Source organism: Falco biarmicus, chromosome 11 (assembly GCF_023638135.1).
Source record: "Falco biarmicus isolate bFalBia1 chromosome 11, bFalBia1.pri, whole genome shotgun sequence".
Taxonomy (NCBI): Eukaryota; Metazoa; Chordata; class Aves; order Falconiformes; family Falconidae; genus Falco; species Falco biarmicus.
This window is the reverse complement of record NC_079298.1, coordinates 10,633,060-10,649,872: the sequence shown is the minus strand read 5'-3', so window position 1 is coordinate 10,649,872 and position 16,813 is coordinate 10,633,060. Positions and strand designations below refer to the sequence as shown.

Sequence of the window (16,813 nt, the reverse complement as noted above, 5' to 3'; positions counted from 1 at the left end):
CTTTCCTTCACTTCCCTTATTCTTTATAACATCACTATTTGATCAAATCTAACAGATATAATACAAGATATGAAATTTCCTAAATGTCATCCATCATTTGGTTCACATGAAACTGATGCAAAGCACTTTTAACATTTCTCAGCCATTTTGCACTCATTTCACACAGCTGAAATTTACTACAAAAGGTGCTAGGCAGTCAAGAGCCATGTCTTTTGTGCTGCTGTCTTCTACAAAATGGGGATAATATTACAGGTTATTGAACTAACTGAACAAAATACCACCATTTAGCCTAGCAGAATATCTCAGCCTTCTCCCAGATGAAAATAAAGCCTTTCCAATATCTCTTAGCTCCAAAATATTTACTGTTCTGACGCCACTTTATCTTTTATTTTGAGTACTGCCATTCCTTCTGATAATCTATATAGCACCATCTGCATAAGCAGACTGAAGAACACTTTTCAATTTCTTCTAGTTCTGAATGACTTTAAAAGACAGAGGTTAAGGCTATAAACAGGACAGCGAAGGCAGAGAATTACTCTGGGAAAATAGCAAGGAAAAGCATCCCTAACAACATAAAGAATGCAAATTTTTTTCCACTGGCACTGCTCTTCACTGTATATTCCCTGCGTTTGAGAACCCAGCAAGATTAAATTCTGGAAGGGTGGTTAGCAGCTCTTTAGAAGGCTCAAAATGGAATAAAAATCTAAGGTAAAGTTAAGGTCTGCACTGCACCCATCAGAAGAGATTGACCTGGACATACCAATCACTGAAAACTAACATGATTCTCTATTTTAAGAGGCAATTTTTCAAAGTAATTATTTCCTTAGTAACTGGAGAACAGGTCACCTGTTACTCTATAGAATAACTACAGATTTATATAAATCCAGGGATTTCATATGAGAAAAATTTTGCATTTCCTCATCAGTGACTTCCAATGCTGTTATGAAAATTTTTAGGTAAAGCATAAACTCAGCTGGATTATTTTCTTCATACTTTCAACTATCAGAGGCCTCTATTGTGCCACTATACATACATACCTCTATACATTCATGAGTGATTAACTGATGTCACACTCGTGTTCATATTAACATGTGCAGTTTGAAATAAACACAGCTGCATTTATGCCAATGATTTTATATTCAAATATATCTGATTATGCTGAAATAAACACAGCTGCATTTATTTCAGTGATTGTACATTCAGATAAGGATATTTGTTCAGTGTAATGTAACGTTCCTTCACACTGGCAGGGACATTGCTATTCTTTCTTGTATTTCCCTCTATCATTTTTCCAGATGGAAAATTTTGAACAGAGCCAGAAAAATGGAAACTCAAAAATTTATCTCAGAACCTGGTATCTATGAAAACCCTTCTGCTTATTCTCAAAAATGACTTAAACATCCTTGTATAAAGTATCTATGCTGTTTGGGTTGTTTTTTTTCAATCCCCTCCCTGTCAAAGAACAAGCTTACAAATATCCCACAAAAAACTGAGTCTGATGGAAATGTAAGTACCAGGAGTGTATAGTACAAAATCTTAAGAACAGATCTGCATCAGGTGTATTTCTGGACAACTGTTGTTAATGTTAGCATGCCATCTTCAACCACTATCTTTCTCAGAAAATTAGTTTGAATGGAAACAATAACTGTAGGATTTTCCTTCCTATTATCTGATCAAATTATAGTTTTGCAAAATGTTAATTTTGGCTTGTAACTATAACCTGTAATATATTTTTAGAAAATAATAAAAGATTATGAGGGCTTTAAACTAAAGTTGCCAGGGGAGGGGAACCTTAATCCATCCCACTCCTACCAGTCTGGTGCCAGTGCCAGCAAGAGATGCCTAGAGCCCAGAGAGGAATTGCAGAGCAGCAGGAGAGCACCTGAAGAGCAGCACAAGGGCACTCCAGCTGCTCCAGCCAGTAAGACAGGCTCACTGGGGGCCCAACTTAGACACCTCTATGGTAGCATAGGAAATAAAGAAGAGGAGTTAGAGACATGCACACACCTGCAGGGCTACGACCTGATTGGCATCACAGAGATATGGGGGGATGACTCACAATTCGAGTGTTGGAATGGAAGGATACAAGCTCTTTAGGAAGGACAGGGAGGGGAAAAGATGAGGGGGTGTCAGCCTCTATGTCAGCAACCAGTTGGAGTGCATGGAGCTCTGTCTGGGAACGGACAAGGAGTCAAACAAGAGCTTATGAATCAGGAGTAAAGGGAGGGCAGGTGCAGGTAGCATTATAGGGGGGTCTGCTACAGGCCACCTGACCAAGAAGACCAAACCCATGAGGCCCTCCACAGATAGGTAGAGGCCACCTCACATTCACAAGCCCTCATTCCCATAGGGGACTTCAACCACCCCAGTATATGTTGAAGGGACAACACAGCAGGCATAAGCAATCCAGAAGCTTCTTGGAATGCACTGATGATAACTTCCTTCTCCAAGTGATAGAAGTGCCAACAAGGAGAAGTGCCATGCTGGACCTTGTTACCAACAAGACAGGCTGGTGAGGAATGTGAAGCTCAAGGGCAGCCTTGGCTGTAGTGACCACAAAATGGTGGAGTTCAAGATCCTTAGGAGAGCAACAAGGGTGCACAGCAAAATCGCTACCCTGGACTTCAGGAGAGCAGACTTTGACCTCTTCAGAAAACTGCTGGGTAGAGCACCATCGGATAGAGCCCTGGAGGAAAAAGGCACCCAAGAAAGCTGGTTAATATTCAAGGATCACCTCCCCTCCTCCAAGCTCAGGAGCAATGCATCCCAACAAAGAGGAAGCTGGGGCAAAAAAAGCCGGGAGGCATGGATGAACAAGGAGCTCCTGGACAAAATCAGACACAAAAAGGAAGCCTACAGAGGGTGGAAGCAAGAACAAGTAGCCTAGAAAGAATACAGAGAAACTGTCCGAGCAGCCAGGGATCAGGTTAGGAAAGCCAGAGCCCTGAGAGAATTAAATCTGGCCAGGGACATCAAGAAAAGCTTCTATAGGTACATCGGTGATAAACAGAAGACTAGGTAAACATGGGCTCTCTGGAAGGAAATGAGAGACCTGGCTGCCTGGGACACTGAGAAGGCTGAGGTACTCTATGACTTTTTCACCACAGTCTTCTCTGGCAAGCGCTCCAGCCACACCACCCGTCAGAGAAGGCAAAGGCAGGGCGGTGGAACTAGGGGATCTTTAAGGTCCCTTCCTACACAAACCATTCTATGATGATTCTACAATTTTTATATATACTAAAAGTGATTAACCATTTAACCAGATGTATCTATCAGGTGAGATCAAGGTGTAGACCTGTAAATGCCAGATATGGATCCTAGAGAAGAGCACAGGAACAAAGCAGTTAAATGAAGATACCTCCCCAGAATCATTCCCCAATTTAAAATGTAGTGTTTATGAACATCTTGAGCCAGAGATGGTGTCAGTGTTTAGTGGCTCTCAACTGATTTTTCTTCCCTGGTCTTGTCAGTTGGGGTTTGGGTTTTTGTTGGGTTTGTTGTTTGAGGGGTTTTTTTCTGCTTTAAAGCATGATGTAAATTTTTAGCATCCACAACACCCTGCAGGAAGAATCTCCACAGCTTAAATAATATGTGAGGAACCATTCTCCGTTGTTTTCAACACCTTAACTGCTAGCTTCATTTGATGGCCCTTAGTCTTTGTACAAAGAGAATGGACAGGGAACCACTGTTTCATATTCATTGACACTTTGACTAAGAATCATGATTCTACAGACCTCTAATATATTCTTCCTCAGTTGTGTCTTTTCCAGACTAAGAATTCCTATCCTATTGGGCTGTTCCTCACACAAAGGCTATTGAAAATCTGCTCTGAATGTACAATTATCTGATCTCAAACATTTCTGCTTCCATTTCCAGTTTCATATTCCAGTCCCTCTCAGGTCAGTCAAACAGCAAATCAGCATGGGTGCTTCTCTACTAGCTCAGGAGATGCAAACGTGGTAAGAGGCAGGAGACAAAGGCTAGGTCTTGAAGAAGGTAGCATGATATTCATAAGATAAACTGACTGTGAAAATTATAATCGGCACACCAACTACAATTAACATCCTAATTCTTTACTGATGCTATTATACTAATTCTTCTTGCATTGTCATTAGCTCCATAAGTCATTAATATCTATTTCCCACAAGTTAAGATACTTGACTAATGTTGTATTTGTTAGCTGGTATCATATCAACGCTAAGCACTCCCCCATCCGTAAAAATGTCATCCACACTCTATTCTGTTTAGATATTTAAAAGGTTAATATTTAGTTCCATTTGCAATGCTGACCTAGCAAGAAAGAAATTAATTTGGCATTACAGCAGTAACATCAATTTCCCATGTAACGTTAGTAATGCATTTACTGGAAAGAGATTAATATCAATTCCATAAATCATTCACATGCTTTTTCCGGAGTTTGAGACATCTGAGTAATGTCATATATGTTAACTGATATCACTTTGTGCATGCTACGTCCATTAATCTATGCCTACAGTCATCATTAAACAACAAAAAAAATTAAAATCAATCTTTTGGTCTTTAATTTTTTGTGACTTCTTACTTGCGGTAGTCCAAAGGTATTGGTACTCTGATAGAATAACACTGCTCCAAACTGGGAACAGACATTTTTAGAAAAGGGAAACGTTTGTTAATTTACCCCTACTGGTAGCAATAACCACATAACATCTTTATGTGAAATATGGCATAAATTACTGTCAACAAATACAGAAATAACTAAAATAAAGTGTTTTGTTAATCAGACACACCTCGATGCCACAGAAGTAGGGTGAAAACAGACATCATTACTATAATAATATATTGACTTTCATTTCTTTTGTTTCTGCCTTGCATATAAGCATTCTCATAGAAGTGAAATCCAAAAGAGTCTACCTGACTTAGTGATTCTAGCTACACATGACATATAACATAGGAAATCTGGAATAACAACTAGCTTTTGCTCCAAAACACAGTTTAGTCTACTACTAAAGGTGTTTACACTGGAAGAAAGCAGCCTGAAACAGCTTTTGCACTTTCTATTTCTATTAATGTGCATTTATTACATTTGTCTGTATTGCTTTATTCCTGTTCTAGGGTACCATGGTAGTGCCACTGAAATAAAGGTGAAGAAGGGTATTTCTCATCACCCAAATGTAAACACACACAGGATCAGCCTGTTTAACAATTTCGGAAGCATATTACAATTGTGTATTAGATGGCCAAAATGCAGCTATTCCCCCTAGGGTGGATTTCACTTTTTCTTTGAACATAATGTTAAATATATCATCTTAGTTTCCATTTGCAAAATTTCTACAAACAAAAATGTCCATTTCAGAAAATGTTTTGCAGCTCAAATTTTACAGTATTTTATTAATCACAAGTAAGATTGATCTCACCTAATTTTAGCTGTCTAAAGTTACATGTCAAGTATTAGCAACTGGGACGTAGGCAGCCCCAAAGGGCAATCCATCCTATTTTATCTTTGCTTTTGTTCAAAACATATCTTTCATGGTAAAGCTCAATGGCCTATTTCACGCCTGTAAGTGGTTACAATGAGATCAGTGGAATTACAATCACTTACTGCATTTCTGAGTTTTGTGCAAAGTGTTTTGTAAGTATATTATCCTATTTTTGAAATATAGAAAGATATTTAAAACCTTAACAAAAATTATATGAGGGTACTTCTCAGTACCATAAGATCTTTTAATACACTGTAAAACTTAACTTTTTCCAACTGATAAATATAATTTGCAATCCCCCAGCACTGCATTTTATAATCAGGTTTTAATAAAAAATATTTTGTAAACCTGCAGTAGGAAAAGACAAACTAATGTTTGTCAGTCATTTTCACTGCAAGGTGGTGGTACATCAGTCACCATAATAATATGAGGTTCACAGTAATTGAGATTGAATCTAAGATTTTACAAAACTTCAATTACAACCTTTTGAACATAAACCACAATACACAAATTACCCAATCATAACATTTTTTCATAAAAAAATAAGAATTCATCCAAAGGATAGAAGATTTAATGACTCTTGGCGGAGTTCCACTTTCTGGTTGAAATGAGAATAAAAGCAGACAGCAGCTTCATTTCTAATTTCAAGAAACACAGTATTTTTTAACATTTAAACAGCTTTATATTTAACTAACAAGCCAAAATATGTATTTTCAAAACCTTGTAAGAGCCCCTGTATTTAACAGTATGAATGCTGAGATTTACAAACCTCTGTAAGCCCACGCTGTTCCTTCAATCCTCAAAAGTAATTATAAAACAAGCAATTTGAGCCACAAGCAGCAGAAACTGTAGAGCCTGGGGTTTTTAACTATCCTCACAACACATCACAGTCTACCACCTAGCCCCAGCTTCCTCCCATGTTCCCTATGTCATCCTACCAGGCTAGACAGAAGGCACTGTGGTTAACCTAGAAGTATGTACAGGCCAGAGTGACAAACCAATAGATCCATGGTGACTGGCAAGCCAGATGATACCACTATTTGAATTTCCCTTGCATTTTTCTTCAGTGAAACCACAGCTCGCAGTGTCAACAGTTTTTCTTACGCCAGTTTGGTGTATCAATTGCCTGGGAGGCAAAAGCTATAGCCCTTTTGAGCTTACCTTGAAAGCACTCTGTGAGAGAGCCATGAAGGCAACTTATGGCTGCACCCAGCAAATAGTCTTTGCACAATGTGAAAAAAAGCGTGGATGCCTCCTCTGTGGGCTCAGGTGTGTTCTGAGCTCAGAGGAACTTTGGTCCTATCAAAGCACTATGAGCACTGCAGTGAAGAGAGATGGTTACTGAGTGGAAGGCATTTCTTACAGACTTTCCAAAGGTATCCTTCTGTAGTGGTTGTAGAAATACAACCTGAATGCATGACAACATGACCCATGCTTTGTACCCTGCTAGAATAAGTGTTGTCAGACTCTAGACAGTCCAAGACAAGGTATTTTAAAGGGCGAGTCATCCATATTGTCAGATGGCATCCTCTAGACTAGCACAAGAATCCAGTATGTTTGAGGTTTCTCCTGATTTATGAGAGAAAAGTGTGTGGGGAACCTGAACTCAAACTGCATCAACACTCAGAGAATCTAGTCAATCACCAGCACTCTCACAGGACAGCATAAACTCAAATCTGTAGGTTTCAATCTTTACAGAAAAGCAAAGACAATTATCCATGACCAAGAGCTTCTGACGTTTCATGGTCTGTTGCAGAGCTATAGGATAGCTGCTGTCACGTTTCTAATACAACTCATTGTGTTCTGGCCTATTCAGCCATGCTTTTGGGCTTGAAAGAAAAGTGATGTCACTGTCAGCTATATTTTTTTTTTCTGAATCCTGACATAATTGACATAAGCAATGGTCAAATCCTTCAAGTTTCCACACTTTGGGGTCATTGCCAAAATTCATCTCCCTTTTGCAGAGACTGAAGATTAGACTGGCACTCTGCACAAAGGATTGAACAGGCAACAGCACCATAAAAATATTGGTCTCTTTTTAAGGGCTGAGACATTTGCTTTATACTTTCTTTGTCCACTTTGCAAAATATATGTGAAAGGCTTCATGTGTATAACAAAATTAATAAATTAAATAATTGTTACCTCATGCAGAAGCAAAGCTACTGCAGTTATGTAAGTTCCCAGAAAAAAAAAAAACAAACCACTATTTTCCAGCACTGGAGGTGTCATCTCTGAAACATCTGGTATAGGAAAAAATGACCAAGTAAATGAAAACAAATCTTAGCCACAACATAGAAGAGGCTGCTAACTAAATCGATGACACCAGAAATAACATGCACTAAGCCAACACAAGACAGGACGGGTAGCTGGCTAAACTAAACTTCAACGTAATTTAGATCCACAGAAAATAAAATGTCTTAAATACCAATTCTGCTAAGTATAAAATGCCAGACTCCCTGAAGAACATTTTTACATCAGATTCTGGACCTGACTCAATCGGGAAGGACTTGCTTGTATCGCAAGAGTGAATACATCCTTCTCTCCAAAGCACTACATTCTGCAAAATTCCTAGTTTTGCCAGAACAGAGAGGATGAGAGGTGAATATTTGTAGAGCACTGCATTGCTGCTAAACTGAAACTGTGTTAATAATTTAATGCATTAATGAATAATAAGAAAAGGAATTACAACTGAGCAAATGTATACATTTCAAATGTGACATTCATTTCCTTTAAATTTGTTCTACGCATAGATAACTGTGCTTCCATTTTCCCCAAAACTAATTCATCTTTCTTGTGAAAATTGATGTTATCCAAAAATTATGTTGTAGCATACAAGAAATCCAAATTTTCATCAGTTTCTTTCATGCTAATGGTAAGTTAATGTAAAAAGGCAGTGTATATTCTTAAATATTAATAAAGATAACAAGGAAGATTCCAGCTAGAACACTAGCCAAAACTATGGGAAACAGAAATTCAAATTCCTGACATACTTGCAAGTTGATAATTCTCTCTCTCCTTCATTCCTGTCTGTTATTTATGAGATAAAGTGTTCAACCACCATTTTTCATTTTCAACAATTTTATTTATTTTACAGCAATGATTCTTTCCCTACTATTAGATTCATTACAGGTAAATTAAGTGCAATTTATGAACTGGTTAGGTAGCTCTTCTTCTGAAAAAGATTTGGACAGTATAAGGGACCATAAATTTTATAAAGTCAACAGTCCCATGCTATTGTGAAAAAGATTGGACTGTCACATAGCATAAGTAAATAGATTGCAAGGCCTGTCACATAATAAACTCTACAGAGTATTGTCACCAGCTTATCTGAGTATCACATTCACCTTGGACCACTGCCTGTCAAGAAAGGCATGGAACAGCTGGAGAAAGACCAGAGGAAATAAAGAATGATGGGAAATCTGGAAAATGTGACCACTAAGGAACTATTGAAAAAATAGCAGTTATTTAACCTGAAGAAGGAAAGGTCAAGCAAAGATATGATAGCACATTTCCATTAAGTCAAAGAAGAAAGGAATAATCTCCTTCCCATGCCTATAGGACTGGACAAGAATTAATGCATTTTTGGTAAGAACATTTCTACATAGAAAGAAAATATTTCTTATGTTGAGCAAATTGAAGCATTCGAATGGATTGTTCCTTTCTCATTGAAACTTTACTCACTAAAATTCTCTGAAAAGGATAGATAAATATCTGTCAGGAAAGGCAAAAATAGTGTTATTTTGCCTCTCAACAATGGAGTGGACTAAAAAGAAATCCCAATGCCCATTCTAATTTTATTTTTTATCATTTTTTGAAGGCAAGGCACTTCAAAATAGCAAACTGGACATCGGTTTTCAGACTACATAAGAACAGACCTTTCTGTCTCAAACAAATCCATACTTGTCAACACTACTTAGTACAATAATGATAGCCATTACAAAAATGAAAGCATACTAAATAGCATCTTCTTCTCTATGTGTTAATCTTTTTCCTGTTTTCTACAAGCTTAATGCTCTTCCTCCATTCTGAAAGGTATTTACTTCTATTTCTGCAATATAAAATCATAGCCCTTGAAATATAGCTCATGAAGGGAACCTTCAGTTCTATCAACTGGATCTTTCAAGAAAATACAGAATGCAGCCAAAGAGAGGAAAGCTTCTTATGGAACCATATTTAACACATCTTCTATTTTGAAAGCAAATCATCAAATAACACTCCAAGAGTACCACTGTCCAGCCAGTTTTGCTTCATCCTAACATAGCTTCATTAAGACCAAGATCATTAGCAGTGAAAATGTTATATAAACCAATGTTCAAATCTCTACTAAAGTCACATTAGATATAGGGTTATCATCTTGTATACTATAACTATTGTGGGTTTTAATCACATTGTGTTTACTTTTAAAGATTTAATAAATCTTACAAAACTTTACCTGTAAAGAACCTTGAGCACCTTTAAATTATGATGGGTCTTCAATTTCAGTGCCATACTCATGTTTAGTTGCAACATCACCATAAACAGACAAAGCACAAATCTTAGAAAAAATCTATACATTATATTCCAACAGCCTATTTCCTTCAGGTATATTTAGGTTTCTGGCCAAAAAGGCCAGTAGCATCCTGGCTTGCACCAGAAACAGCACGGCCAGCACAACTAGAGAAGTAATTGTGCCCCTGTACTTGGCACTGGTGAGGCTGCACCTCCAACACCTGTATTCAGGTTTGGGTCCCTCCCTATAAGAAAGACATTGAGGTGGTAGAGTGTGTCCAGAGGCAGGCAACGAAGCTGGTGAAGGTTCTACAGCACAAGTCTTATGAGGAGTGGCTGAAGGAACTGGGGGTGTTTCTCCTGGAGAAAAGGAGGCTGAGGGGAGCTCTTACTGCTCTCTGCAACTACCTGAACGGAGGCTGTAGACAGGTGGGGATCAATCTCTTGTCCCAGGTAATAAGCAGTAAAACAAGAGGAAATGGCCTCAAGTTGCACCAGGGGAGGTTTAGATTGGATATTAGGAAAAAATTTTTCACTGAAAGTGTTCAAGCATTAGAACAGGCTGCCCAGGGAGGTGATGGAATCAACATCCCTGGAAGGGTTTAAAAAAAAAAAAGTGTAGATGTGGTGCTTAGAGGCATGGTTTAGTGGTGGACTAGGTAGTCCTGCGTTAATGGTTGGACTTGATGATGATCTTAAAGGTCTTTTCCAACCTAAATACTCCTATTACTTCTAGTCTATTACTTCTGTAACACATTATAAAATTAGTGATCTGTTTTTATAGAATCACAGCATCATAGAATGGTTTGAGTAGGAACAGACCTTTAAAGATCATTTAGTCCATCCACCCTGCCATAGGCGGGGACATCTTTCACTAGATCAGGTTGCTCAAAGCCCAGTCCAACACGACTGTGAACACAACCAATGATGGGGCATCCACAGCTTCTCTAGGCAACCTGTGTCAGTGTCTCAGCACCCCCACTGTAAAAAAACTCTTCCTTATATCCAATATATATCTACTCTCTTTCAGTTTAAAACCATCGCTCCTTGTCCTGTCCCTACAGGCCCTGGTAAAAAGTCTTTCTCCATCTTTCTTATAAGCCCCCTTTATACAGTGAAAGGCCACAATGAGGTCTCCATGGAACCTTCTCTTCTCCAGGCTGAAGAACGCCAGTTCTCTCAGCCTTTCTTCATAGAAGACATGTTCCAGCCCTCTGACCATTTTCATGGCCCTCCTCTGGACTCCTCTAGCAGGTCCATGTATTTCTTGTAGTGGGGACCCCAGACCTGGATGAAGTACTCCAGCTGGGATCGGTTTTGTAATCTGTTCTTTGAAAAAGGCAATTCCAATAGGATATTACCATTTTAAGGTAGTACTCAAAAAGTATCAATACACTACTTCATAACTGTTGTATACTACTGTTGGATAATAGTAGGGGATGATTTTAACATTAGTAACAATCTCACAAAATATCCAATAATCAGTTAATTCGCTTTGACCAGTTACAGTACTCTAAGTAATTCCTTGCCTGACATATAACAAAAGCCAACATGACTTTACACATGAAGTGTACACAATATTATTATTGTTCTTGCTAATACATCACCATCATAAGAAAGTAAATGAAGGTATTAATTTTATTCATATTTTTATTTTGGAGGTGTCTGAATATGCAAAGCAACATCACAGCCTCATGCTACAATGTAAACAGTATTTCAAATAGCATCTGCCTCTAATCACATACTATTATTGTCAAAGTATATAAAGTATGAATGTTACCTTTGAACTGAATAAATGTTTTAATTTAAAAATAATTAATTCTATTGTTCAAAAAAATGGAATTAAACCATCATGCAACGATTCACATTACTTCACAAATAACCTAATGGCTGCTACTGATCCTTTTCATTGCATAGCAGCTTAACTGGTAAATTTCTCAGCTTGGCCAACTGGTTCATTTCATAAGCCATATTCTGATACAAAAAAATCATAAAACCATAACTACTACAAAATAGCACCCAAAGTATTTTTAAAAATACCTAACTATTGTCTGAACCTTTGAAGAGATGCCTTAAAAATAAGATATTCTTTATTATTCACTACATATTTACACCTTTTACATAATGTAATCAAAGGATTTAAGTAACTCAATTTAATATTTATGCAGGAACTGGCAGCCAGTATTTTACCCTGAGGGATGTAACTCTTCATAAAAAGCTCATTTTACAAGACACTAGCAGTTTTGGCATTACCAGCACCTCTCACATAAACCATGCTGAAACCTATAGTTTATCCTGCCAAATGCCTTCTGTACATATGGTGTTTAACAGTGCTCTGTAGGTCTGTAAGCCAATAATAATAGATTTAAGCTAAAAATCTGAAGACACATCTAACAAATTTAAAAAATGCTACTTATTCATATATATTTACCTACATACCCCGCACGCATATAAACATACAGGATTTAAAATATTCTTTAAATTAATATGCTAACTAAACACTTGTAAAAATAATTTCTTTTGCAATTTGCAGTAGCTTCCTGAAGTTTAATTCTCCTTCTATTGACATCAGAGGCAGAACTTCATTAACCTCAGCAGTACAGAATTAGGTCACAAGAAACACAAAGAAATATAAAGACAGCATGTACATATCCCTGTGAAATCTTCTATGCAAGGATGGGCTTGGCGCTTTACAAGGTTAACCTCGCCAGTAAGCTTCCAAATTAAATTTCAAAATAACGTATTCTAAATACTACATCTTTGATTAGTGGCCTACAAATACTGTGTATAACAATAGAATAAAACGCAGTTATGGATCTACATGTGCTAAGGGATAGACCTGTGTGGTGGTACATTTCTCCCATTTCTCTGGGCTATTCTATAACCCCTGGAGCTACCAACCAGGTAAACATTACTTAGTCAGGTTACAGCCAAGATGGAAATTTACAGGATGACTAAAGACAATCATTTCACAACCTTGTAAACAGCGGTGAGACCCTTTTGAGGTCTCCTGGACTGCAGTGGACTGCGACCAGCATCTCCCTCTGAGCAGGATGCTGCTCAGAGTTTGAAAACTACCAAGTCTGTGATAGTAGGGGGACCATTGCCAAAGACCAATGATGGAGCCTGGGCTGATACTCCTGCTCCTCAAGGTTCAACCTGTTGAGGAACTCAAAGGCACTAGATATGAGTATTTTCACCAAACTTGAGTGGAACTTTTAACATTTATCCTTTTGTACATTTGTGTAAATATATCTCTATATATCTATTTTCCTTATGCTTGTGCATGTGTAAATCAATTTAGATACCTTAATATTAAGTACTACAATCTTGAATCAGTAGTAAACTTATAATTGTGATTTGAACAAATTCTATTGATTCACTTTATAGATGTTAGAGATAATCATAAATTAAATACTGCTAAAATCCTATGGATAATCCTAAATTGTGAACAAACTCTCCCCTCTCTTTCCCTATACCCTTTAGCCACAAGCTGTTGTCAAAGCTTAAGACTAAGATTGGACCTAGCCACACCTAAACTCTATGAGAATTTAGAAAGAAATGGGGTCTACTCCGAATCCTCATGACTCAATGGTAGAATTCCCCTTACTCTTTATATTTCTTTAGACTTAAGTCCACTGTCCAAGTCTGAGACTAAAAATAGATCTAGCCACACCTAAACTCTATTGAGAGCTTCGAAAGCAAGTAGGTCCACTCTAAACATCGTGACTCAATGAAAGGATCTTCCTTATCCTCTTCTTCAGTCCCTATAAACTATTTCTTCATTGCTCTATTCTGGCTCGATTTTTAATTTTTATGTCTTGCACATTTAATCCACGTAATAAGTAGCAGAGTGCCATCAAACCTTGTGTAGTTGCATTTCCACAAACTGATGATAGTAAACCTATTTCACTCATACCTTTGATGGTGATTCTTTAAGTGATCTGACCTAAACCACTGATTTCATGACAACCTGATGAAGTGTACATTGTTGGTAATAACAAACTTCACAACCATTTTTACATTTGAACAGTCTAATTTTATGTCATATTCTAACTGAAGTGAATCAGTGAGTTAAGTAGTATTTAATGCAAGTCTTCTTTAGAATTATGACACTTTTTATAAAGATGAGAGATATAGTTAAAGTATTAATATATTGACAACTCCATAACATAAAATAATGCTGAAAATGCTTACCACTTTCAAAACAGGCATCAAATATAAGATGTCCTTTTTTAGGCTGTCCACAATATCCAGCTGGAAGAACAGTATGCTTGCTCACGTTCCCTACTATGATATCATCACTTCCTAGGGCACTACCTGTTGCAGTAAAAGAAAAAAAAAAGCATGAGCATAAAAGCTATAAGTTAGAAAAAACAATAGAAGGATATTCCTCCATGCTTTTCTACATAACAAGAAATTTGCAGCAGTAAATGAACTCCTCAAAGTTTATTTAAGAATTTGGATATAATAATGGCATCATATGTTAAAGCTTCTCTAAGTAACAAACCACACAGCATGGTTTCTTGCACACATGTATCCTGTGGCTGAACACTCTCATATGCAATAGTCTGATATTCAGCTGGATCCACTTCTTTCAACCGGAGCTCTGTAATACATATATTCTGCATGGATTCCCTAGAATTGAACTCCTCAGCAGCACCTTACTTTACCATAATCCTCAGCAACATCTTCCTCACTATAAGCATTAATGGGATCTTATTCCTCTATCTTGCTGCCTATTTTCATGCATCTTAAATGGCCTTAGAACCTTTGAGACTTAAGTCCAACTCATATCTGAAATTTGAATATTATTAGAGAGGAGAGACATACATTCATGGAGGTATATGATTATCTGAGCCTTGCTTGCTTTGGATACAAAACTCAGAAGAACTTAAATATTTTTTAAAACATGGGGGTTATTTCCTAATAAAACATATCAGGACACAAATTTTCTATACAATAACATTATTTTTGTCAAAATATATCAGTAGTGTATATACTGAAAGCTTTGTCCTTCCAGTAAAATTATACTATTTGCAGTATACAAAAAAAATTGTTTGCAAACAGGAATGAAAGAGCACAGTGATTTTTTCATTTGAGAAATGTACAAGGAATAAAGTCTGTATATTATATTATACATTAATATTATACTATAGTCAAAGAAATACACAATAATATAACTAGCAGTTCATTCTTCTGACATTGGCTCAGCATTTTCTTCACTATTTACTGTTCGGACAACAAGTATTCAACAATAGAAAAACTATCTTCTCTGTTACAGAAAACTAGAAGAAATGTGAGTGTCTTCAAGTGCAGAAGGCATGTGATGGAATAATGGGATGATAATATCTTATTTCACTCTGATAAATAGGTCTACTAAGGCTTCTAGAAATAGACTTTTGGTCTGTACTGATTTTTTGACATTTAAATGGGTTACAGGGGATGATGAATGTGACATAGAGCTCAATTTGTTTTATTTTTATATTGAAAACTATTTCACACAAATGTTACAAGCAATTCATATTGGCCCTGAATGATGAAAACAGCTTATTAATTAAAACTGACCTTTCCATACATAAATGTATTCCACCTCTTGAGGCAAAACACCTTAGCTGAAGTAACAAATTATGTCAACATCTTAGTGACACCACAGTTAAAGGGTCTGTCAGGCTTTCTATTATATCCCATATTTTCAGAGGTATATAAATCCCAGGTTAAAAAATATGTATATCCATGTTAACACTCAGCATATAAATCCCCAGTCTTCCCAGGGAAGAAATTTGTAACTTATTCTTTGAGAAGTACTACAACAGACAAAGATAATTTAGAACTTTTCTTACTTTAGAATAATCCACAGTTAGATATTAATTAATGCATGCGAATAATTTTGGTAAAATATAATATTTGCACCCTCATGGTTATTTGTTTTAGACTGAATAATTGCCCACAGATAGCAGGCTGCGGCATTTAAACTCATTTCTTTAAATGTAAAATTACAACTTATATTTTTAGGTAGATGGTTTTTTACCAGCATGATGATACAATTTGCCTAAAGGCTGGTAACACCACAGGCAAACTTACACCTGGATGGGGCATCTGTGTATCTGTATGGCCATGATCGTGTCACTTGTTACAATTCATCCCTCTGCATCATGCAACCTGTAATTCAGAACAGCAGCCACAGGAAAACCATTTCCTCAGTTGCAGTTCAGTGCCACTTTGACTAAGAGCCCCCATATACCTGTCACAGTTAGTCAGGTTAATCATTTGTAATCCACCACATAGAATCAAGGATACAAAGAAAAATTCAGGGAAAAACTGCAGATCTCCACCAAGAAAGCATCAGCTGCCAGGGATCAAACTGAAAGAATGGGAGGCAGGGAGTCAACTGAGTAGAGCTGTAAAAAGCTGAACTCCTCCTGGTAAATGCTCAATTGTAAATCTCAGCTAAAAGTAACAGCTTCTTGTAATCTTAAAAGGTAGATGGGAAACACCGTTAGATAAAGATGTAGAAACTAGAAAAGATTACATTCATAATACTTCAACCATAAGACAGTGTAGGAAAAGCAGGCAGAAGACAGAGCTACACCTCCTTTTCCACCTAACTGAAAAATGAGAAAATCTGCCAATGGAGTCTTTACATGATGCAGAAGGAAGCTGTCAAGTAACTGTGTCCTAGCAAAAAGTTTCCATCTGCTCCTCCTGGCCCAACGCAGCCATTCAGAAATGAGAGTAAAATCATCAAATAGCCTATAATTCATAGTCATTTAATAATATTCATCTCTCCTTGCATGTTCTTTATTACACAGTACTTTGAATATTCAGAATGTACTGTTGTTATATTTTGAGTTATATTATCTTTAATT

The 16,813-nt window shown here is 37.0% G+C and overlaps 1 protein-coding gene across 5 annotated transcripts in view; it reads right to left on the bottom strand.

Moving 5' to 3' along the window:
* LOC130156627 (BEN domain-containing protein 5) overlaps positions 1-16,813 on the bottom strand; it is a 965,146-nt gene that overhangs the window by 932,940 nt on the left and 15,393 nt on the right. For all 5 annotated transcript variants that reach the window (XM_056355197.1, XM_056355198.1, XM_056355193.1 and 2 more), the window contains exon 2: positions 14,142-14,264. In XM_056355197.1, the coding sequence (XP_056211172.1) occupies positions 14,142-14,264 (123 nt within the window). The remainder of the gene's footprint in view (positions 1-14,141; positions 14,265-16,813) is intronic.